Source organism: Miniopterus natalensis, chromosome 4, assembly GCF_054644295.1.
Source record: "Miniopterus natalensis isolate mMinNat1 chromosome 4, mMinNat1.hap1, whole genome shotgun sequence".
Taxonomy (NCBI): Eukaryota; Metazoa; Chordata; class Mammalia; order Chiroptera; family Miniopteridae; genus Miniopterus; species Miniopterus natalensis.
This window is the reverse complement of record NC_142084.1, coordinates 14,381,041-14,404,348: the sequence shown is the minus strand read 5'-3', so window position 1 is coordinate 14,404,348 and position 23,308 is coordinate 14,381,041. Positions and strand designations below refer to the sequence as shown.

The window sequence follows — 23,308 nt, the reverse complement described above, 5'->3', positions numbered from 1 at the left end:
GCTTCTCAGAGGTAGGGTCCCACCCTGTAGCTCAGTGTAACCGTGGCCCTACGTTTAGAGTTCTGAGTTTGGCCCTACGTTTTCCTGCCGCCCTAGCTGGGCTGTACAGTGAAAGTAAGACTGGACACTGGCGAGCAATGATTAAGCGTGGGCACTAGAGCTAGACACTTGAGTCCAAATCTCATCCTGCCGCTTGCGTGTAAACTTGGGGAGGTTACCGAGCCTCGCCATGCCTGTTCCCTGAGCTATAAAATAAAGTGGGGATCATGATAGTACTTACCTCATAGAGGTAAGGAAGAAATGAGTGAACTCATTTAAGGTGCTTAGAACAGTGTCTGTCCTATAGTCGTTGATGTTAGTTATTATATTCTATATACACAGTCTATTCGTTAAAAAAATAAGCGCGAGCCTGCTGCGTGCCTGGCCCCGTGCCACACGCTGGCGTATGGTGGAGAAGACGCCCAGATGGGGTTGCTTGGCTCGTGGTGGGCCTGGGAGGAGGGCGCACGGAGATGTAGGTGAACATGCAGCCTCCAGTGTGATGGCGCGGTGAAGGGCTGCCTTCCTAGACATGGGCTGTGGCAAGCAGGCAGTGTTCCCGGTAAGAGGGAGGTAGGTGTAGATGATTGCCATTGCCACCATCTTTGTCATCATCGCTGAGGTTTACTAAGCTCTTGTAGTGCGCCTGGCACTCGGCTAAGCATTGTACATGGTTTACCTCATTTAGTCCTGACAAGTCCCACAAGGAGGCGGGTGTCCTTAGTTTGTTAGACAGTCTTTGAGCTGAAAGAGGAAACTGAGCAGTTGTCTCCTGTAGTCACCCTCAGTCTGTGGCTGAGGGAACCAAGTCCTGGGGAGGGGCAGTGGTTTGCTTAGTCATTCCGTACAGAGTTGGGAATGCAGGAGCCTACTCTGCCCTTTCTCCCCATAGTCACCCAGGTGGATGCCCTCGAAGGCGAACACCGTCTTGTCCCTGAGAACCGAGTGACACCACCTGCCATCATAAGAATGTTTTCTTAAATCTTAGTAGCTCTTCCCGCAGAAGTCTTGTTGCCGTGGCTCAGGACAGATCGTCTTCCCTTCCTCTTTTGCTTTGGCTGTTCTCTTGAACGTGGAATGTGGAGGCTCGAGTTGCCAGAAAGTCATGGAATTCCAGTGACTCATGTTCCCCGGCCTTTCCTCGCCTCTGGTTAGCTGGACTGTCCTGGCTTGGGGTTCTCCTTTCTGGGGTTGCTGACAGGGCTGGTGGAGTGGCTAAGGGAGCGTTAACTGGGACTTGGAGCCACAGCTCAAAGTCACTGGTTCCTGTAAAGGGGAAGAGCTGCCTGAGTCAGGTGTCTTGCCGGTACCTCTCAGATTGGAAGGAGTAATGCCTCCTTGGGCTTGTCTTCATTGGCTTCTGCATGTTTCATTTTTCTTGCATGTAAGTGGTCTTTTAAGCAAAATCAGATGTGTAGAAGTGGATACACGTGCATCTAAAATTGGGTAGATGATGATTCTGCCACTTTGTGAGGCCTAGAATTTTGCTCTTTGTCAGATTAATGTGTCTGATGTTGCAGGAGCTTGTTGGGGCTTCAGGAGATGGCTTCTTGGTGATTTTGGTGCCACTTTGGCTCAGAGTGTTCTGTCTGGAGCACTTACTGCTCTTTTGCTCTAGAAGCCTCCATTTACCCCTTGCTGGATCAGCAGGTCTCAGCTCACATCTCCCCTCCCCAGTGGGGCCTCTTCCGAGCACCCTACCTGTGGCATCTGCGACTCGCACCCTGTTTATTTCCTTCACAGCGCGGCGGCAGTCTATAATTACGCTGTTTACCTGCTTAGTGGGACGAACTCACCACGAGGATAGGGACTGCTGCTGTCTTGTATTCCACTGCCTAAAACAGCCTAACACAGAGTGGTTGAGCGTTATATCTTTGGTAAATGAATAGAGATGTCTCTGAGTTTCCTCATCTGGCCGCAAACATTTTTCTTCTCTTAGAGGCCTTGGAGTTGCAGAAAAATCCTCTGTGGGCTCCACATAAGTCAGAAGCAGGAATGATGCACTCAGTAAATTGGATCCTCGTTAGCAGGCCAGTGCCAACCTGCTCCCAGCCCCCTTTCCCACCATCTCCATGGGGAAATAGGAAGGAAGAGATGCCTGTGACAGTGTGTCTCAAGTGTGGTTGAGACGTGGGCTTTGGAGGCAGCTTGTCCTGGGCTCGAATCCCAGCTCTGTCACTTTCTGCAACATTTTACAAGTTAACCTCCCTGGGTCTAAGTTTTTTTGTCTGTAAATGGGAGATAAAAATAGAACCTCACTGACTCAGTGATGTAGTGGGACAGCAGAGATTATTATGTGTATTATGATATTTACATTATTTTTCACTTTGAAAATAATTAATATAGGACAATAAAAATTTCCTAAATGGAGGGGGGAAAAAATCATGCATTATCCCATTGCTTAACTCAAGTATTTTCATTTAGGTATCTTCCCATCTAATCTTTGTCTATAGGTATATACAGTCTAGACAGGATGCACCAAGATTGTATCATGCTATTATTATTTTTCATTATATGGTGAGCAGTTTTCCATATGACTGCGTAGCCTTCCCAGTTATATATGTTGGATGTGCTATACTTGGATTATCCCAAATCTTAACCTTGGGCAGCAATGTTACTGCCACTGCCCCCCCCCCCCCCCCCCCGCATGATTAATGATGCGGTGGTGATCACATTTGTGAAGACAGTGTCTTCTTTGTCTTGAATTATGCCTCAGCTTACAGACCCGCATGCGGTATTATTGCATCAAGGGATATTTGGGTCTCAACATTAAGAAGTACCTTTTGAACACTTAAAGCTGGATCTCCGTTAGTCTAGACCTGTCCCATTTAAACTATAAGTTGATCTTCCTACTTAGAGGTTATCTTCATAGGTAATTTCCCTCCTTCGTTTGGCTTTGAACATCCTTGTGAGTTAGAAACTAGAAATTTCTGTTTCACAATCAAAGGTCTTAGAAGGTGGAGTCCTGGCTTTGCCACTATGAAGTGTCGGTGTTTACCTTGTCTCTGGCATTGTGGTGGTGCCTCTGTGACAGACCCTCAAAGCTGTGGGGCTGCTGATGGGTGGTTGCTTGATTTAATGGGCATTATTTGAGGAGTAGGCACTGGGTTGTCTGCTGCTGTTGTGTTGGAGGGAATGATGACACTCTGAAGATGAGCGGAAAGGTCTTGACCCAGGTTGCTTTAATTCCTGCAACGTTTTACCCTTTTTGTCTTCTCCTCACTTCTCTTTTTACCAGGAAGCCAAAAAGAAGTATGACAAGGAGACAGAGAAGTATTGTGGCATCTTAGAAAAACACTTGAATTTGTCTTCCAAAAAGAAAGAATCTCAGCTTCAGGAGGTAAGAAATTGTATTAGTATCTTGAATAAAGTGTTCAATTTTATACGGTGCTGTGGATGTGTACTAGTTACTCTTAAACAGAAAATTCTAGGTTTGGAAGAGACCTTGGAAACCAGGAGCTTGATCCGATGCCCAGTGCCTGGATGGCCTTTGTATCTTCCCACCCACACCACACCCTTGGTGGCTGTCCAGCCTGCCAGTGACAGAGGACCATGCTGCCAGTCACGATCACCCGTCTCCCTGTTGGGCAGCCCTAATTACGAGAATGGGCTTCTTCCTTTCAAACTGAGATCTGTTTTCCTGTTTCTCTCCCCCTTGACCTTGATTCTGTACTCGTATTTCCTCACCTTTTGACTCCCTGCCTTATATCAGTGATTTGAAATGCTAGCATCTGAAACACTTTGGTCATCCTTTGTTAACGTTAATTTAAAAAATCTATCTCGACCAGTACTTGATGTTTACGTTAGTCTTTTTTTTTTTTAAAAAGCAGTACTTTATTGTCACTTGTATGGTTTGTGGTTTGGTAACCTTGTTTAAAAAAAAGTCACTTCTCTCACCTTCCCATGGTCTTTTTGGATTTGCATGGGGTGGGTCTTTCTTAGAGTAGTTCACTTGGGAAGAAAAGTCAGCTTTGCAGCCCTGGAGCAGTGACTAGTTTTCTTTTGTTCAGGGAGGTTTATGTGGCAAGGAAGTTTATGTTTCTGCGAGACAGGACAGTGTCCTAGTGAAACTCCAAATTTGGCTGTACAAGTGTCATTTTATTTAACTCTTAATAATTTGCTGACCTTTCTTGGGTATACGCTAAAAAGAGCTATGGTTTTCAAGCTAGCCCTCATTCTTAAATCTCTATTTTTTTCCTTTACTGAATATCATGCCAGTACTTTTGTGAAGTGAAGGTTCATATGAAGAGGGCAGGGTCAGAAGTCGAAAGATGAAGACAGCTCAGGGGTGGTGGAGTCTGACCCCTGCCCAACCGGGATTCGTTAGACATCCTCGGTTAGGAATGCGTGGTTCTCAGGACTCTTTGCTTGGGTATTTAAACCAATTGTTTGATTGATGAAGAGCACTCAGCAACATCTCTAGCCACTGGTATTTATAGTGGACTTTGCAGACCAGATCTGACCAGCCAGTCAACAGCAATTGAGTACATGGTGTGAACTGTGGAAGCACATGAATGAGGAGGTGATTCTTAAAGTAGCATAGCTACTCCAGTAAATCTTGCCAGGTGTGCTAGAGAAAGCTAAAGAAATGCTTATTTTTACTGCACAGTATATAAAGGCTATTCACAACTCTACAGGGGGATATGGCCAGGATATCTCAGAATATGGGATTATACAGGATAAGTTTATAGTTCCATTTAGGTTCTGTCCTGGTGCCCTCACTTTTTAGTTGTCATTCCTCTAGCATCATATGGCACTTAGGGTTTGGAAACTATATTTAAGGAAGTCTTTGGCTGCGGATTACAATGGCCTGATCTGGCCAGCCCTACAGTTTCTAAGCAGTGAGATGAGTTGAGGTATTCAAGAGTTGAGCAAGTGTGTATTGTTCTAGCACCTGCTGATAATGGGAGGCCCACAGGACAGGCATCCTACAGGCGTGGCAGTCCCCAGAGTGAGGGCATTCTCCTCCCAGTCTGTTCTCTCCATGCCTGGATATTGCCGACTTGGTCTGGGGTGAGTCCAGCATGATCTTTTAGGGCCATACCAATATTATCTCCCCCCTGAGTAGCAAAATTGAGGGACCAGAACACTGACTGGCAAACAGATACCTTATTTCAAGGCCTGCTCTGCCATGTATTCACTGTGTGACCTGGGAAAAGTACTCATCTCTCTGAGCTTGTAGTCCCTCTGTAAAATACTCATAAAATACCTGTCCTGCCTACTCCATGTCTGAGAAGGCAAATTATAGCTGTTACACAAATGTAGAGAATTATCCCTATGAGTGACCTGTTCTTCCTCTATTCCCAAGTTGGATGGTACTCTTCTTGACTGCCTCGGTCTGCTTGGGCTGCTGTCACAGAGTACCACAGACCGGGTGGCTTTTAAACAACATATATTTATTTCTCTCAGTTCGAGAATTTGGGATTTCAAGATTAAAATGCTAGCAGATTTGGTGTCTGGTGAGGCCTGCGTCCTGGTTCATAGACAGATGTCTTCTTTCTGTGTCCTCACATGACCAGAGGGCTAAGGGAGTTCTCCGGGTCTCTTTTATAATCCCATTTATGAGGACCTTACCCTCATGACTTGATCACCCCCCCAAAGGCCCCACCTCCAGATGCCATCGCATTGGGAATAGGTTTCAACCTATGAATTGATGGGGAGCAGCACCAACATTCAGTCTGTAGCCCAGACTTTGCCAGTATATATCTTAGTGGGTATTTTTTCATTATGTTCTTTTGTTACAGTCCTTTGTGTTCTTGTCTTTTACCCATTCATACTTTCTAAGTACTTTGAGGGCCAGGAGTAGGCTAAAGGTCTTTCTTGTGAGTCCTGGCCTGTTCTCAAGCATTACTGTTTGGCTGTACTTGAACTTAATTAAACAAAATAATCTAATAATAATAGTGACAATACTTGTACTAACAACAACAACAATAATAGCAGCAAATGTTGAATGCATATTTATGTATCAGGTACTGTGTTGAGCATTTTACATGGAATCATCTCAACTCCTCACAGCCACCCTCTGAGGTGCCCCTTTATTTTACATTTAAAGAAACTGAGGCTCTGAGATGTTTAATAGTCTGCCCGTAGCTGCTCAGCAAGGATTTGAACCCTGGCCCCCGACTCTGGAGCCCTTTCCCTTGACCCAGTATGCTCCTCTGCCTCCCTCTCCCTTGGGAGGCAGGGATGGCGCTCTGCTGCCTGCCTGCCTGCCTGCCATTGTTATTCAGTGTGTGTCAAGCAACTAGAACTGGCCAGAAGATGATCATCTGGTTGAGGCTCCTGAAGTTACCTTTGAAGGACCTGAGTTTCTTGCAGAGGTCAAGTGATTGGCTCAAGGTCTCCCAGCTATTTAGTGATGCTTTTCTTCACATTTATTTAAAAAATCAATTTTAAGGATCATTATTAAACACCTAGTACACATGTAATGAAATCTACTTCCTTTGACTATCCAGAATTGTTCCCCCATTGCAGGGCTCTGAACTCAATACTTATAAATCCTAGCCCATGCCTAGGTTCCTGGCCAGTGAAATTATAGGGCAGAGATATGGAATGACACTGCCATCTAGTGGATGACTTCTTAAAAATCAGTATATTCTTCAGTGGCTCAGAAGCTTGCTTCAGAGACAATATTTATTCGTTCAACAAATATTCATTGCACACGTCTGTAAAAAAGTCTGTTCAGGCATTGAGTGTATGGTGGGGGGTGAAATGAATGATCTGCCTTCATGGAACTTACAGTTTAGGAGAATATCCCTTTTCCAAGAAGCACGGAATGGTTGGTGGGTCTCAGACAAACTGGTAGATTTAGTTTCCCAAGTAACAGGCAGGGAACCTGTCTTGCGTGGCCTTCCGGGTGGTTGGAATCCTGGCTTATGATTCCATTGCAGGGGGAGCTAAGGATGCGGTGAATTCTGTGGCTCAGATGAGAGGGGACATTGGCGGAAGACACATACTATCCCATTTGGGATTTCTTCTTCCCTTTCCTTTGGAATTGCATTCAGTCACATGTTTGTTCTGAGTGCTGGGTCCGGATGGCCACGTAGAGATCAATCCATTCATTCCTCAGGTATCTGTTGATGGCTTACTATGGGTCAGGCACCCCATCAGGGAACTGGAAAGGAAAAGCAGAAAATTGAGATGAGGTGTTTGCTCTTATGACTTTATATTCCAGTAGTCATTACACAAGAGAAGAGAGGAATAAATGAGAATGTTACACAGTGTAAGGAAATAAAGTGGGAGAGAAGATGGAGACTGCCTGAGCCCACCTATGTAAAGTAACATGGTTCCTGAAGGCCGCTCTGAAGAGGTAACATTTGAATGGAGACCAGAAGCGTGAGAAGGAGCGAGCTGAGTGACAAGCTGGGGCAGTGCTCCATAATTGTGGGCGTGTCATACAATCTGAACGACTGGGTCATGAAATAGAGTAGAGTAGGCTGGACAGAATGAGAAATATGAAAGTGTGTTATTGCATTTAATTATATAAATGTATGCTTATTAGGTCATAATGCAAGAGGTATTTCTTACTGTGTACTGAAGTTAAAAAAATGAATATTTATCTAGGGGAAGAGGTGCAGAAGGAACCCCAAGTGCAGAGGTTGCATGGCAAGAAAGAGGTGTGGAGTGTTGGAGAACAGCAAGGAGTCCAGAGTGACTAGAGCACAGACAGTGGGTTGGGGTGGGAGGGGGTGAGGTGGGGTGAGTGGGCAGGTCACACCGGGTCTTGCAGACTGCGGTGGAGGCCAGGCGAAGGCATTGAAGGGGCTGTGAGAACATCTGTGAGAACAAAAAGATATTCTGGCTGCTGGGTGGAGTCTGGACTGGAAGGGGAGGGAATGAAATTGGGGGGACCAGTTAGGAGAGAAGTGGAACTGCCTAGAGACGATGTGGCTGGCTTAGGGCAGGAGCAGGGATGGAAGCCCATCTACTCTGATTTCCCCGGTGATAATCACAACCCAGGTGTCCGGGACACTTCCTGGTTTTCAGATGGTTTGCATCCTTTAGCTGATTTTCTCTTTGAAACAGCTCTACTCAGAGCAAGAGCAGATACTGTCATCTCCATCTTCCAGGTATGAGAAAGAGGTCCAGAGATGATAAATGACTTGAGCCGGTCTCACCAGCTCGAAACAGGTAGAACTGCAACTGCGGCCCAGGCGGTCGCTCTGCCAGCTCTCTGACTGATGCTGGGCTCTGCTGTTTTCTCAGAGGACTTCCTCTGGTTCCTTCATCCTGCCTGACTCCAGGAGGCCCTTTGCCGGTCGTCAGAATGCCCCTTTTCCCAGTTACAGTTTCAGTTGGCAGGCCAAGCAGGGAGGACATCTGAGGGCTGTGGGTGGTCAGGGGAGCTAGTGTGGGGAGGGGGTGCTGCGTAGTGATTTACCGAAGATGATCAGAGGCAGATCAACCAGGAGAGAAGTCCCAGCTCTGCCCTGTGCTGGCTCCCTCAGGGTCCTCAATGTGAGCAGACTTTCCTTTCCTCCTGTAAATTAGAGGTGAAGAGAACATCTTCTTTTTAGGAATTTGATGAATGTTAAACAACTAGAGTTAATGAGGTTCGAATAAGGTAACATATGTATACCTGTGGACACAGTACCTGGCACAAAGTTAAGTGCTTGGCTAACGGTTACCAGGATTCTTTTTTCTGTTTCATGCCGTTTGATTTGTTTTTATAACCCCTCTCCAGAGATTTCGCTGGCCTGCTTGCTGAATGCTCTCCGGGGTAGTAACTTGATGTTTCTCTGAAATCTTATTTGTAGGCAGACAGCCAGGTGGACCTGGTCCGGCAGCATTTCTATGAAGTATCCCTGGAGTACGTCTTCAAGGTGCAGGAAGTCCAAGAGAGGAAGATGTTTGAGTTCGTGGAGCCTGTGAGTAGCTGTGCTGTGTTTAACGGTGTTGTATCCCCACCCCTTATTCCCACTACTCAGATGGCAGATGATCCAAGCTGTTGATGGAGAGGCTCACCAGCCCTGATGCTGTGCCGTCTGGAAAGATCAGTGCTTTCTCAGTCCGGCCACATGGTTTTTCCTGTCATCGTTCCTGTACAACCCCAGGGGGGAGGTGGCGCAGCAGCAGTAGTTGATTCCTCTAGCCACCCTGCATGGCCCCTCTGGTTTGCTGGTGGAATGAGTGAAAATAAAGGAGGGGAGGAGTTTTCATTTTGCCAATCAATAGTGATTACACCTTAACTTTCGTCCCCCCTCCCGCCTTCCTCCCTCAAATAATCCAGAGGTAGTAGTAACCCAGGAAACAGGAGAATGTACATGCTACCTTTCTTTCGCTTTTGCCTCCTGAGTTCAAAGCCCCTCTTCGTCCCTTTCGTGCATTAAAAGATGCTTTATAAAGCCATTTCTTGCTTTAGACGTTATAGCCAACCAGCATGGAGAGTCTTCTGGGTGCACCGGGATGGGACTTGGACTTGGGCGCTGTCCCGGTGGCCATGGAAGGCCGTAGTGGGGGAGCAAGTCTGGCGGTGGTTTAGGCCACCCCACCCTGGTTGCGGTTTCGTGCAGGCATGGTGCTGCCCCACCCCGCTGTGGCACTGTTCAGAAGAGTTCACAGAAACACCAGAAGATCATGCAGGTCTCAATTCAGAACTGTTGCAGACCTTGCATTTTTCAGTCAAAATGCAGCTTCTCATTTAGACTTGCCTGGGATCTCTATACAAATAAGATTATTATTTTTTAAATTCCCACCCAAGGATATGTTTTTATTGATTTTAGAGTGAGAGGAAGGGGGGGAGAGAGAGAGAAACATCCATGTGAGAGAAACATTAATTGGTTGGTTGCCTTCTGAATGCGCCCCGACTGGGATCAAACCTGCAACCTAGGTATGTGCCCTAACTAGGAATTGAACCTGCAACCTTTTGGTATACTGGGCAGTGTTCCAACCAACCAGGCCACCATCCAGGGTTCAAATAAGATTCTTCTCGCCCAGCCGGGCGTGGCTCAGCGGTTGAGCATCGACCTAGGATCCAGGCGATCGGGGTTCGATTCCCGGTCAGGGCACATGTCCAGGTTTCGGGCTGCAGCCAATCAATGACTCTCTCATCATTGATGTTTGTATCTCTCTCTTTCTCTCCTTTCCTCTCTCTGAAATCAATAAAGATATATTTAAAAAAAAGATTCTTCTCTACCTAGAGTTAAGAAAGAGTGATTCTCTTGAACAAGTAAGACTAAAACTATAAGAAATTGAAAGAAAATGACTGCTCTTTTTAGTAGAGAGTGTCTTGTGCCCCATGTCTAGTTAACAAACTTTTGGGATACTTTTAAAGCATGTAGACCTGCTAATAGTTTTATCAAGACTCCAGATAGTTTTGGAATTTGATAGTTATGTCTTTTACTATACTGGGACTATGATATTGAAATTCCACTCACAGCCACCTTATCTGGCAAATTTTTAAAATTCTGTCATTACTTCAGTCTTCTTATCTGAATATTGGAAACTTTAGAGCCAACTTCCTATCTAGCTGTGGTCTCCGCCACAGTAGGGCGTGGGAGGTGGGAGAAGCCATTTGTCAGAAAGCAAGCTCGTCGGTTTCCCTGCTAGGGGCACAAAGGTGTCAAAGCCAGGCTTTCAGTCAGAGGTTTACTGAAGACTGTTTCCTGTGGTCAGGGCAGAAATTAAAGTGCTGTCGCAGAATTAGCCTTTGGCATTTTTACTTGCTGTTACTAGAGTTTCCAGTGGAAGAAAACACAGTGCGATTTGCACCATCCTTACGTTATACAGAACATGTTGACTGATATTACTCTATAGTTGCCTAATTTGGATGGTTGCATTTTAACTGGCCCATCCTACATTTTTAGCTGAGGTTTTTTTGGTCCACTTTGATCTCTCAGTAGGTATGCCTAGTGAATCAAATATTGCATCTTTTAGCTCTTGCTGGGTGACAAATCATCACGAAAACCTCATACAAGAGGCATTTATTTTTTATAGCCCTGTGGGGTTCACCCAATCTGGGCTGGGCTCAGCTGGGTGAGCCTGCCAATTTAGGTGGGCTTCCTTCCTCTTCTTTCTTCCTCCTTTTACTGTTTGTTTTTCCTCCAAGAAATCTGCAAGGGTTTATCCTTCTATTTCCCAGCATTCTCTTGTAGTGTACCAGTGTATTGAGTTTTCTGAGAGGTGGTATAGCATCATTGTTTAGGGCTCTAGAGCCAGACTGCCTAGATTTAGCTCCCAGCTCAGCCATTTTCTAGCTGTTTGTTCTTGGGGGAAGTTATTTATTCTGCTGAGCCTCAGTTCCCTCATCTGCAAAATTCGTAAGTAATACCACCTACCATATAAAGATGTTATGGGGATTAACTGAGTTTGTCCATGTAAGATGCTTAGGACGGAGCTAACCTAATTAGCACCCAATTTTCTATATTTATTATATAATTACTCATTAGCATCCAGTTAGTTATTTTTTTATCTGAGGTCGATGACTCTATAACCTTTGGCTGCCCACAGTCCCCTCAAAGGAACAAATACTCAAGTCCCAATATTAACAAGGTCTACCAATTTTAATATAAATAGTAAATCTAAAAGCATTTATTTATGGACGACCATAGGAAATGCCGAAGGCCCCTCTGCTGTGTCTGAGGAGCTCACTGCCTCACTGGGGACACAAAATGCATATAGTAGAGAGGTAGCTAAGGCAGTAGGCAGCTCGGTGCCAGGTTGGACAGGCCGGGTGGTATAGAAGTAGCAGAGGAATGTAAAGAGTAGAAAACCATTGTGGCTGGCAGGTGTTTCTCAAGTCGTAAAGTGAGGCACCTGGAAACCTAATGAAAAAAGTTTCTGGCCTCATGTTAGAATGAAGAGACTCACCCAAAGTTAAATTAAATGGGTCAGGTGAGAGGCTGGATGTAGGATTCGGATGTTTAACCTTCACTTTTCTACAGGAGTTCTTGTTTGTGAACACACCAGCTTCCGGGCAGCTGGAAGAGGAAAGCAAGGATAATTTCCCTGCAGGTTTCAGAGGGAGTGTGCCCTACTGACACCTTGATCTTAGACTTCTTGCCTCTAGAGCTATGAGGCAATAAATTTCTGTTGCTCTAAGGCACCTGGTTGTGGTACCTGGCTACAAGCAGCCCTAGCAAACCACGGTAGCTGCCAGAAGCATTTATTCATACAACAAAAAGGACAGACAGTGGAGTGATGGAAAGCTGGGCTGGATATGCCATGTGAGAAAGGACAGGAAGGCAGGACACTGAGGAACACTCGGGAGGTGAAACACAAGAGGATGCAGCGTCTCTGTAGCTTCCAGTTAGTTAGTTATCCTTCCTTTCCTCTTCGTGGCTTCAAGAGCTGTGGAGAAGAGGGAGAAGAATTTCATAGAATGAAAATGCCACTGGCTAGATAAGTGGTTCTCAGAGTCTTAGAAATGCAAATTCTCAGGCTCCACCCCAATTTGGAGCTGGGGCCCAGTAATCTGTTTTTAGTAAGTCCTCTAGGTGATTCTGCTGCATGTTAAAGTTTGAGCCACTGGCCTACACTGTACAAAAGAACATGAAGTAACAACCGGTACTGGCTGATACTCGTGCATCTGCTGGTATCAACGTCTTTACCTGAGTTACATCATCTCATCCTTATACTATCTGGGAGAGTAGGTGCTGTTTTTAATATCTGTTTTCAGGTAAAGAAATGGAAGCACATTTATTTCCTTCTCCAAGGTCACATGGTTTGAGTTGGTTGCAGTCAAGGGAGTCTTCTAGCTATTCAAGGAGTCCTCATGCTCATCGACTACGTTAATTTGTTTCTTAGAAAGTAACTTCACGTACCAGGATGTTATTGACCTTCAGAAAAAGAAATACAATTTTAGTGTTCCAAGGAAGAAAAATCAGACTTCTGGGGTCTAAACTATACGTACATATTTGTGTGTGTGTGTGCCCTGCAAGCCTTCATTTTCTTGTTGTACTAAATGTTCTGGGATGTGGATTGCAGATAATGACATACTGACTTCATGAAGGTGAAGTGCCCTGTTCCATTTGTTCCCCGAGTTTTCATAATCGAAGGTTACCTCGTGCTACAGAGATGCTGCATCCTCTTGTGTTTCACCTCCCGAGTGTTCCTCAGTGTCGTGCCTTGCTGTCCTTTCTCACTGCTTCTGCCCCGTTGCAGGTCTTTATTCTTTCTCTTTGGTCTGTGGCGTCCTGCCCCAGGCTTCCCCCTTCTCCAGCCTGGCCTGAATCCAGTTACCACAGTGCATCTTCTAACACATCAGTCTGATTATCTCTCTCTTGCTGAGCAGCTCCTGCCCACAATCCTGTGCTATGCCCATTTCCTAGATGACCTCAGTCTTTACACAACCCAGTGCAGTAGTAGGTGGCATTATTAACCTCCTGTAAAAGACGAGTTGAAGGCAGTTACATGGCATATCCAGCCCAGCTTTCCATCACTCCACTGTCTGTCCTTTTTGTTGTATGAATAAATGCTTCTTGGCAGCTACCGTGGTTTGCTAGGGCTGCTTGTAGCCAGGTACCACAACCAGGTGCCTTAGAGCAACAGAAATTTATTGCCTCATAGCTCTAGAGGCAAGAAGTCTAAGATCAAGGTGTCAGTAGGGCACACTCCCTCCGAAACCTGCAGGGAAATTATCCTTGCTTTCCTCTTCCCAGTTTCTGGTGGTTTGCTGGAAGTATTCGGCATTCCTCCATTGTAGGTGTGTCCGTCCTATCCCTCGTCTTTACATGGCTGTCTTCCGTCTCTGTGTCCACATTTCCCCTTTTTGTAAGGATACCAGTAATTTTATTTTATTTATTTTTATTTTTTTAAAAATATATCTTTATTGATTTCAGAGAGAGGAAAGGAGAGGGAGACAGAGAGATAGAAACGTCAATGATGAGAGAGTCATTGATCGGCTGCAGCCCGGGCCTGTGCCCTGACCGGGAATTGAACCCTGATCGCCTGGATCCTAGGTCGATGCTCAACCGCTGAGCCACGCCTGGCTGGGCGATACCAGTCATTTTAAATTAAGGCCTAATGGCTTCATTTTAACTTTATTACCTCTGTAAAAGAGCCTATTTCTAGAATCACATTTTGAGGTATTGGGGGTTAGGACTTAAACATCTTTTGGCCAGATGGGATGGAGGTAGGGGAGTGGCTACATAATTTAACCCATAGCAGCAGCTCTGTTCTATGAGTGGAAACAACCTAAATTTATCAGAGATTCCAGAATGATGTAGCCAGCACTCAATGAAAGAGTTATATTTTTGCTTATGTTTTAAAAAAGTAACTTAGATCTATGTTGTGAGCGAGGAGATAGGAATAGATATATTTTACAATCAATTCCTGAGGAAAACAGTGATGGATGAAGAAGGCAAATAGAGGTGGGAAGGCCTTTTTCTTGGTCTTTCCTTGGTTGTGCTGTGACAGTTCAGGGAGGAGCCTGGGTGGGCATGTTGACTTCTCTTATCTGACAACTAGGAGAGGCTACAGCAAGCTCTTCCTGTGTGTTTGAGTAGAAACATTTCTTTGAGGCAGACAGATCTTTCCATCTCCAGAGTCCTTCTCTGGGCCTCGCCTGGCCCCGGAGGAGTGGACTTCCATTTCCCACTGGGTCATAGGTTCAGAGGTTCATACAGTGTGTGGGAAGGGGTATGTCAGCAGGTGGGGGTGGACAGAAAAGATGCTACCAGGGGACAAAGAAGGGAAAGTGGGCCGAAGATAGCAATGTCTAAGGAATCATTTTCTGTAGAAAAATGGATGATCAGGCATGATTATCCTTCGGTAGGAGGAAATGAAAACCAAAATAAATATTGGTAGCGCTTGTGTGTGTGCCCAGGTGTCCTGCCTTCCTGTCTTTTCTCACTGCTGCTGCCCCATTGCAGGTCTTCATTCTTTCTCTTTGGTCTGTGGCATCCTGTCCAGGGCCTCCCCAGGCTCTTTTACAGAGGTAATCAAGTTAAAATGAAGCCATTAGGCCTTCATCTAAAGCCTTTGGAGCGCTTGTGCGTGTGCCCAGGTGCATCTGAGTGAGCTGTCTGAGATGTTTAATTACCCTAAGCAAGAGAGGCTTTGTTGACTTTAGGGGAGGGATAAATCAGAGTTAATAGGAGGAATGACCTTAGAATTAGCTGCTTATCTTCTGCTTTATTGTCCAGTAGAGGATAGCTTGGTGCCTTGGAAAAGTGAAGGGTGCAGCATTCAAGGACAGCAGGGAATGAAGAGCTAGAACAGTTTTCATTGTGAATATTGACACTAGGTTTGGCATACGAGCCCCTTCTTATATATTACTGGAGCCATCTAGGAGGAAAAGTATGGGCCTTCTCAAAAAAGTATTCTCTATAGAGTAAGTCCAAAGGCTCGGTCATCTTTGAAGCAAAGAGTTTTCTCATTAGTCTTGAGTGACTCTCTGTGACTTACCGCCCATTCATTGATTTAGGTGAGGGATCTATCTGTGGTGCCACTAGATGTTTTTTTGTAGCCAAAGGACTCAGCAGTGCTCTCCCACCTGCCATGAGGATCTCAGGGGATAGGTGATCCAGGGACAGTGGCAGTGGGAAGTTAAGGCACCACATTGTTGTAAGCTGGATTGTCTGACTTCCCCTGTAGAGCTCTTTGATAAACTGGGTGGGCCTGTGGCTTAGCCTGAAGACTGGTCTTCCCTCGGATCTCAGGCAGCATAGCACATACCTTGACGCTTCCCATTTCTGTCCCCAGCAAGGTGGCGGGTAGTGGGGGTGGAGTGAGTTCCCTCAACCACGTTATTAGGGCTGCCTCTCAGAAAAGGAGACTTAGGTGAAAGTAAGTGAGACCATGGTTAATAAGTAAAGGCTTAGTCATTCGGGGACTGAAAAACTAAACACAACATACAGTAAAGCAGCTGTGATGTAACATGTGATAGAGGCGGGTCAGGGAGGTCAGAACGCGTGCGTCGGCACAGAAGTTCAAGTCAGAGCAGGGATGGTCCCCCAATGCAGTAGAGCTGAGCCTATGAGGGAGGTGAGGCTCTGGTTCTCCCAAACCTTGTTCAAGCTTTGATTATAACCCTTTCTCAGGTTGAGATTTGGAAGTGAGACAAGATGTGTAGAACTCGGGGAGGGGCCAGGGCAGCCAAACAACAGTGAGGCCTGCGTTTAGGCTCAGAGAAAAGATCGCAGGAACGTTTATTTAGCTTGGAGAGGGGAAGGCTGGCAGGGGCCCAGGGCAAGGACATTGCTAGTTTTTAAGTATATGAAGGTGTGTGTTGTAAGAATTTTGGTGAACAGATGTTTTCACTCTTCACGGAAGACAAGACTAAACAATGAATGGATTTGCCTTTAGCCTGAGGCAATTTAAATGAGATTTTAGGGAAACCATCATACCTGAAAATGTGGGAACATGGGAGTATTTTAATAAAGGAGTCCATAGCGTTTGCCTTTGAATAGTGTAGGGAAAGCTGAGAAACACTTGAGCTGAAGTCTGACCTAGATGACTTTTTGGTTTGACTTTGCCTGTTAGACTTCAGACTCAGACCACACCAGCTTCCTTTACTCCCTTTCTTGTTGGTTATCAATTATGACCACACTCTTCTGCATAATAACCTGATATTACAAACATCTTAGAAGAAGACTAATTTGGAGCTCTGGTCTTCACTTTCTGACAAAATTATTTTCTTAGGAGGTGGTGAGGTTCATAGGGTAAGAGCTTGGATATTGGTCAAGGAGATCTGGTTTCAAATCCTGCCTACCACTTACTGTGTGTTTTGGGGCAAGTTACTTAATCTCTCTGAATCTGTTTCCTCATTATTAAAATGAAGATAACAGCATACTTACCTAAGAGGTCGTTGGGAAGACAAGGCAGTGCACACAAAGTTACAGTGCCTGGCATACAAGTAGTGCTCAGTAAGTGGTAGCCATTATTACTACTTCATTTTAGATTTTCAACCAGGGCTGGGAACTCAGATACAACTACATAATGCCTCTTTGGCCTCCTTATGTGAACTCTGCCTTTCTGCCACATTGCAGCTCCTGGCATTCCTGCAAGGACTCTTCACTTTCTATCACCACGGTTACGAACTGGCCAAGGATTTCAGCGACTTCAAGATGCAGCTGACCATTAGCATACAGAACGTGAGTGGGCAAAGGGACAGACTTCCTTTCCCTGGGTAAGGAAAGGAAATAACAGGTTAGGGGTCTGGTTGCATAGAGAGCACTTACCTGGGTTGCAGTGCAGGTAAGGGGGAGTGGGTCTTGCTCGGTTCCAAGGGCAGCTGGGGGCAGGCGTATCTAGGGTCTTGGTGGCCCCAGATTAGAACATCATTCTCTTTTCCATTATTTCAAAGCACTATTTATGTTTTCGGAAGTGCTGCTGCTGATTATGTTTTAAATCCGTAGCACCAGAGTCAGGATTTCCTTTGGCTGTGGAAGTCCCAGCCCAGTCCTGCCCTGTCCAGCCCCTCTTCTGTGCATCTAGCTGCCTGGCCGCCCGAGACCTTGGAGCGTGTGTGTGTGTGTGTGTGTGTGTGTGTGTGTGTGTGTGTGTTTTCAGGGAGTGGGGGTGAGGCACACATGCTGGCCGCCAGCTCCAAGGATGTGCTCTTGTTCAACATTTAGTAAGGCTGAGAGGAAATCCAAGTCAACGTGGTTTATTCCCAGTCTCCTTTCCCAGGTTGCACACAGCAGCGCCCTTTGGTGCTCAGGATCCTGCCGAGGATCCAGTTGCTGGGGCTCGAGTGCCCTTCTTCATTATGTCTGGGCCATGTTAGTCTGCACGTTGTATTTGTCTCTAGAGGATCCGGTGGAGAAAAGAAACCAGATGCATCCATGTGGGCTGTGTCGTATGGCTTTTAGAGGCCTGTAGCTCCCTCTAACATTGTTCCTGTGTCCCTGAGAGAACAGGAAGTTGCAGAGTCTGGGGAAAGGTTTCACAAAGCATGGCTTCAGCTGGCTTCCTTAGAGGGCCAACTGAAGGGGAGATTGCAACATACAGGTTTACAGGGAACAGTGTCGGCAGAAATACCTGTGAGAGAGTGACGTCCCTGCAGGAGGAGTTGAGCTATGGTGCAGTTGATACAATGGCCTCAGTCAATGTACTGGTGCCTTGGAGCTGGGATGGCCTCAAGAGTGGCCAAAATAGAAGCAAGGGGACCAGGCATTTGACCCCTTCCCCTTCGTCCCTAGACTAGCCACTGGGTAGGTGCAGGCTACCCTGAGGAAGGGAGTAACCCTCAGTGAAACAGCTCCCTTTGGAGGAGGGAACCATGAGATATCAGCTAGCAACATGGCCTGCAGCTGGAGGAATGAGCCCCTCAGTCCTGAGGGGAGCTGCAGAGGAGGGCATGCCCTCCTGTGGACCAGAATGGCCTTGGATGCTTGTTTGAAATACACATTTCTGGGTCCAGAGGTACTCATTTCATCTTTAGGGGTGAGGCCTGGGGATTTGCATTTTCTCCAAGTTCCTTAGGTGATTTTGAATGTTCCTAGAGTTTGAGGGACAATCTGGTATAAGACTTTAAGGCCAGAGTATAATTTTTAATACTTGCCTAATTCTTAGATGGCTGACTTTAGAACTAAATTATCTGGTTTTAGATCTAAGGATTCTATTGGTTGATGTTCTGAATTGTTACAGGTGGGAATAGGGTTTTATTTCTTTGATTTGAGTATAATTCCTCTCATCCTAGACAAGAAATCGCTTTGAAGGCACCAGGTCGGAGGTGGAATCACTGATGAAAAAGATGAAGGAGAATCCCCTTGAGCACAAGACCATCAGCCCCTACACCATGGAAGGGTACCTCTACGTTCAGGAGAAACGTGAGTGCTGGTGACAACCGACAGCTTGGGGTGCACGCATGCCTTTTGCCCAGAAGGTGAAGGGTGTGTCAGTGGTGCCTGGCCAAGAGTGGTATTTTGTACACATAGGTTTGGGTGAATGAGAGTAATTTTATTGCTCAGTTTCCTAGGGGAAAGGTGGCGTTCACAAGTCTTGTCTACCTCCAAGGGACGTGCTCTGTTTTCTTTGTAGCTGGGAATTCCCTTGGGAATCTGGAATGCACTGAGACTCTGGTGCTTCTCCTCTCCCTCACTTCACTCGACTCTTGAGGTGCCTGTCCCCTTAGTTTAGCTTTAAACACCACACCCTTGGCATAGAGGCCTTGGAAGGATCTTGCCTGGTAGGCCCTGTTGTCCATCAGCAATCATATCCTTTCGTGGACTAAATATTTAGTGATTTTGTGTTCATTTGAGACTTGTTTCAGCAAGGCCCAAACAATCAGGACTTAAGTATTTTCCCTCTTCTCCTCAACTCCTGTCATCCCAGCACTTAAATTTATGAAAAGTAGAGATGAAAGCTCACTCCCAGAGCCAGGAGGAAGATTCACTCCTTGCTGGCGTGATGGCAAGGAAAGAAATGCCAGGTGCCGGTGACACCAAGTTTTCAGTGATGCTTTTCAAATTCGTGCACTAGGCTGGGAAAGGCCTTATGACCGAGGAGGCTGTGCTGTTAGGGTAGCACTCCCAGGCTTAGTTCATGGGTGCAGCGCTAGGGAGAAGAGAAAGCAAATGTTTCCATTCATGGATAGCTCTTCTCCTAGTCTCTCTCCTACTCCTGCTTTCTTGGCTGGACACATTTTTGCTGGTTTTGTGCTTTTATGTCCTTCTGTTGGTTTGGGGTTGGACAAATGTCTTCACGCCTGGAAGCTTCCTGATGGAGCAGAAGTAGAACACTTGGTTTCAGTGAAGATCCTGTTCAGTGGTTACTAAAAATCTGCGTGGCTTAGAGTTGTTCCCTGGTGACAGTGGGGGCAGTAGTGGGGTTGGAGGTTGGAGCATCGGTTGTGATGAGAACTTTCTGTCCCTTATTTTTACAGGGATAAGCTTGTCGAGGTTTGTAGGGAACAGGCTACGTTAGTTCTGTTTCATATGTACCTGACATAAGGTGATGCCTTCTTTGCCCAGTGAGAAGATCCACCCCCAAAAGTTTAAGGGGAACTTGAAAATATAAATTCTTAGGACTGTAAAAAATATAGTTCAATGCCCACTTATAATACTTAACTTATTAATATTGTTCACTTACATATATAAAATCAGGTGCTTTTTTGCACTCTCACATTACATTGTACAATTTTATTCAAACACTGCACGTGCTTTTTCAACATTAATGTCTTCATTATCATTGGAACCACGTTTTGATTCTCTAACACAGTAGCCCAGAGCATATCATTGGGATTCAGTTTTTTTCTTTGGAAGTTTTTGTAATTTATTATTTTGAAGTAATTTAAAACTTAAGGTTAATGCAAGAAAAGTGTAAAGAATAACCATTTGCCCTTTACCCCGATGCATGAATTTTTACCATTTCCCCACAATTATATCATTCTTTCTTTGTATGTGTGTGTGTGTGTGTGTGTATGCGCACATCACAGTCACAGATACACAATTTTAATTTTTTCCTGAACCGTTTGAGAACAGGTTGCATATACCATGCTCCTTTACTTCAGTGTGTATTTTCTAAAAATCAGGATGTTCTTTTATGTATCCATAGTTACCATATCCAGGAAATTTGACATTGATAAGATATTTGCGATAAAAGACAGCACCTATTGCGAGTTTGTCAGTTGTGCCAATAATAAATGCCCTCAGACACCATTTTGTTTTGGTCCAGGGCAGGATCTCATACTGCATTTAGTTGTTAACGGCAGTTAGAGGAAGAAAAGCTGAACACTTCCTCAGCTGTCCTTTGTCTTTTATGACATTGACATTTTTGAAAAATATCAGCCAGTGCTTTTATATAATCCTTCAGCGTGAGTTCAGCTAATGTTTTCTCAAGGTCAGAGTCAGGTTATGCATCCCCAGACACATCCTACCCAGGTAACACTGTGTCCTCCGCTGTGAACCGCGTCCAGAGGCACAGTGTGGCACCTGCCCCTGGGTGGTGATGTTCATTTTGGTCACCCAGTCAAGGTGCTGTCTGGCTTCTTCCCTGGACAGTCACTATTTTTTCCCTTACAACTAATTAGTAGTCTGTGGGGAGATACCTTAAGACCATGTAAATATCCTTTGCGCCTCCCCCCAGCCATAGACTCAGCATCCATTGAAAATCCTGCCCGAACTAATCTTTACTATGATTTTTGCAAAATGGTGATTTCACAGCTCTGCCACTCCATCCACATTTATTAGTTGCCATTTAGTGTACTGTAAATAGGTGATCCCCCTTCTCTTTCCCTTTCTCCCTCCCTCTCTCCTTTACTATCTGTCCACCTATCCATCCACCCATCTACCCACCCATTCATCTGTCTGTCTTTCTATTTGTCAGTATGGATTTATGGATTTCCATTTTATTCATAGGCTAAATTCATTATTCTCTATTTGTTCTGATGCTCAAATTGTCCAAGATACAAGCACTTATGGAATCTTTGTGCTGTGTTATTACTGGATTTTTTTTTTCCCTTTAAGCCACAAAAGATACATTCGAATGGTTGGTATTTTCATTTGTCTTTGATGTTCTAATGTAGACACTTACTGTATTGCTTTTTAAGTTTACTAAGTAATAGCTAACATTTGCAATGGTCAGTCACACTCTGAAAAATAGTGATTAAATGACTGCAAAATCTCTATTCATGCTATCATTATTTTTTCACCATTTCTGTTTATGTGATCCTGTAAGCATCTAAGACTAGTATTGACTGAGGTCCTTGCAGGGTAATAAAGTAATTGGCCAAGCACTGGGTAAAATCAGAAACTTAGTCAGACTTTGACTGTGACTGCAGGGTATCTCTGTCTTTCCTGAGAGATAATTTTGAGGGATAGACTCCTTAGATTACATTTGGGCATTTACAGTTACTTCCATTCTAGATTTCTGGTGTCTCTGCGTTTTTCTTGTCTGCTTCTCAGGTCTTGAGATCCGCTAATGTGAAAATTAGGGGCTTGGAAGTAGGTCAGAGTCCCTGTGTGTCTGTGCACATAGTCGCAGGGCAGCTCTGTGGGAAGCCTGAAGTCACTGCACCAGATGGGAATGGTGACAGCACTTTGAGGAGCCTTTCTGTGTTCTTTCCTCAGTCGTCTTACTCCTGTCAGGAAATGGAGATTGATGATGGGAAAGTGAATCAATTTCCCCAGGGAACCTTTAATTCCTTTACATTTTAAGACCCATTGGATGTAGCATTTAGTGGGAAACTGTCTTCCTTGGTCTCTGGGGAAAGCCCTGGGTAGGTTCCATTTCCAGCCTGTGGGATCAGATTTCTGCCTGTTCCAGTCTAGCTGGTGTGGAGAATATATTGCCCCTAGAAACAAGTTAAGGGTAAGTAAGCATTGTGGGTTACGGGGTGCTTGTCTTTCTGGCACGCAGTGGACATGTGCAGATGTTTTATGGGAAATATTACTTTGCAGGTCACTTTGGAACTTCTTGGGTGAAGCACTACTGTACCTATCAGCGGGATTCCAAACAAATCACCATGGTACCATTTGACCAAAAGTCAGGAGGAAAGGGGGTGAGTTCATTTTTAAAAATTTCTTGCTTGATTTGCTTGCCTAACAGATCATTAGAATGCATGTATAAAATAACACCTCCAGTGTTTCACTCTAATTTTCTTAATTTTTATACGGTAGTTCCAGGAGGCATAGTACCCTCAAAAGTAACTAAAACAAAATGATTATTCTTAGCTCTAAGTTATATTAGAAATTACAATTAAGAAAGAGCCTTGTATTTCATATATATGCAGTATTAAGTGTGTCAAATGTGTTTAGATGCTAGAAATTCTTGGATGACCTCACCCTGTAAAACTGATTCACATCACGCTCACTTGATACCTACAGGGCTGCCAGTTGGCAGCTTAGATGTTCCAGTTATCTCTTGCTGTGTAACGGATCCCCCAAAACTGAGCAACTTTTAAAACAATACTCATCATCTTAGTATTTCTCACAATTTCTGTGGGTCAGGAATTTGGCGAGGATTTGTTTGGGTGGTTTGGGTTCAGGGTTTTCATGGGGCTCCAGTCAGATGGGAGACTGTAGCTGGAACATTGAGGGTCCCAGCAGCCCAAAGTTGGTAAGAATCGCTTCTTCCTTTCCCCTGATCTCCTCTCTCCTTGTCTCTCTTTCTCTAGAGTCTCAGGGCCTGTCTGTCTGGTCTCTCATGTGGGCTAGTTTGGCTTCCTCACAGCATGGTGGCCGCTGGGCAGCTAAACGTTTCAAGAGTGAAGATTCCAGCAAGGGAAGCAGAGACCGCATTGCTTTCTAATGACCTACCCTTGGAAGTCATATGACCTTACTTTTGTCCTGTTTGTTGAAATAGTCACAAAAGCCCATCCAACCCACCAAATTTCAGTGGGAGGAGAGGATACAGACTCAGTGGGAGGTGAAATAGCAGAGTCACA

At 45.1% G+C, this 23,308-nt stretch overlaps 1 protein-coding gene across 2 annotated transcripts in view; it reads left to right on the top strand.

Annotated features, from left to right (window-relative positions):
* ARHGAP26 (Rho GTPase activating protein 26) overlaps nt 1-23,308 on the top strand; it is a 401,390-nt gene that overhangs the window by 109,031 nt on the left and 269,051 nt on the right. For both annotated transcript variants that reach the window (XM_087816295.1, XM_087816294.1), the window contains exons 5-9: nt 3,278-3,379; nt 8,796-8,906; nt 16,968-17,072; nt 18,623-18,752; nt 22,323-22,423. In XM_087816295.1, the coding sequence (XP_087672421.1) occupies nt 3,278-3,379; nt 8,796-8,906; nt 16,968-17,072; nt 18,623-18,752; nt 22,323-22,423 (549 nt within the window). The remainder of the gene's footprint in view (nt 1-3,277; nt 3,380-8,795; nt 8,907-16,967; nt 17,073-18,622; nt 18,753-22,322; nt 22,424-23,308) is intronic.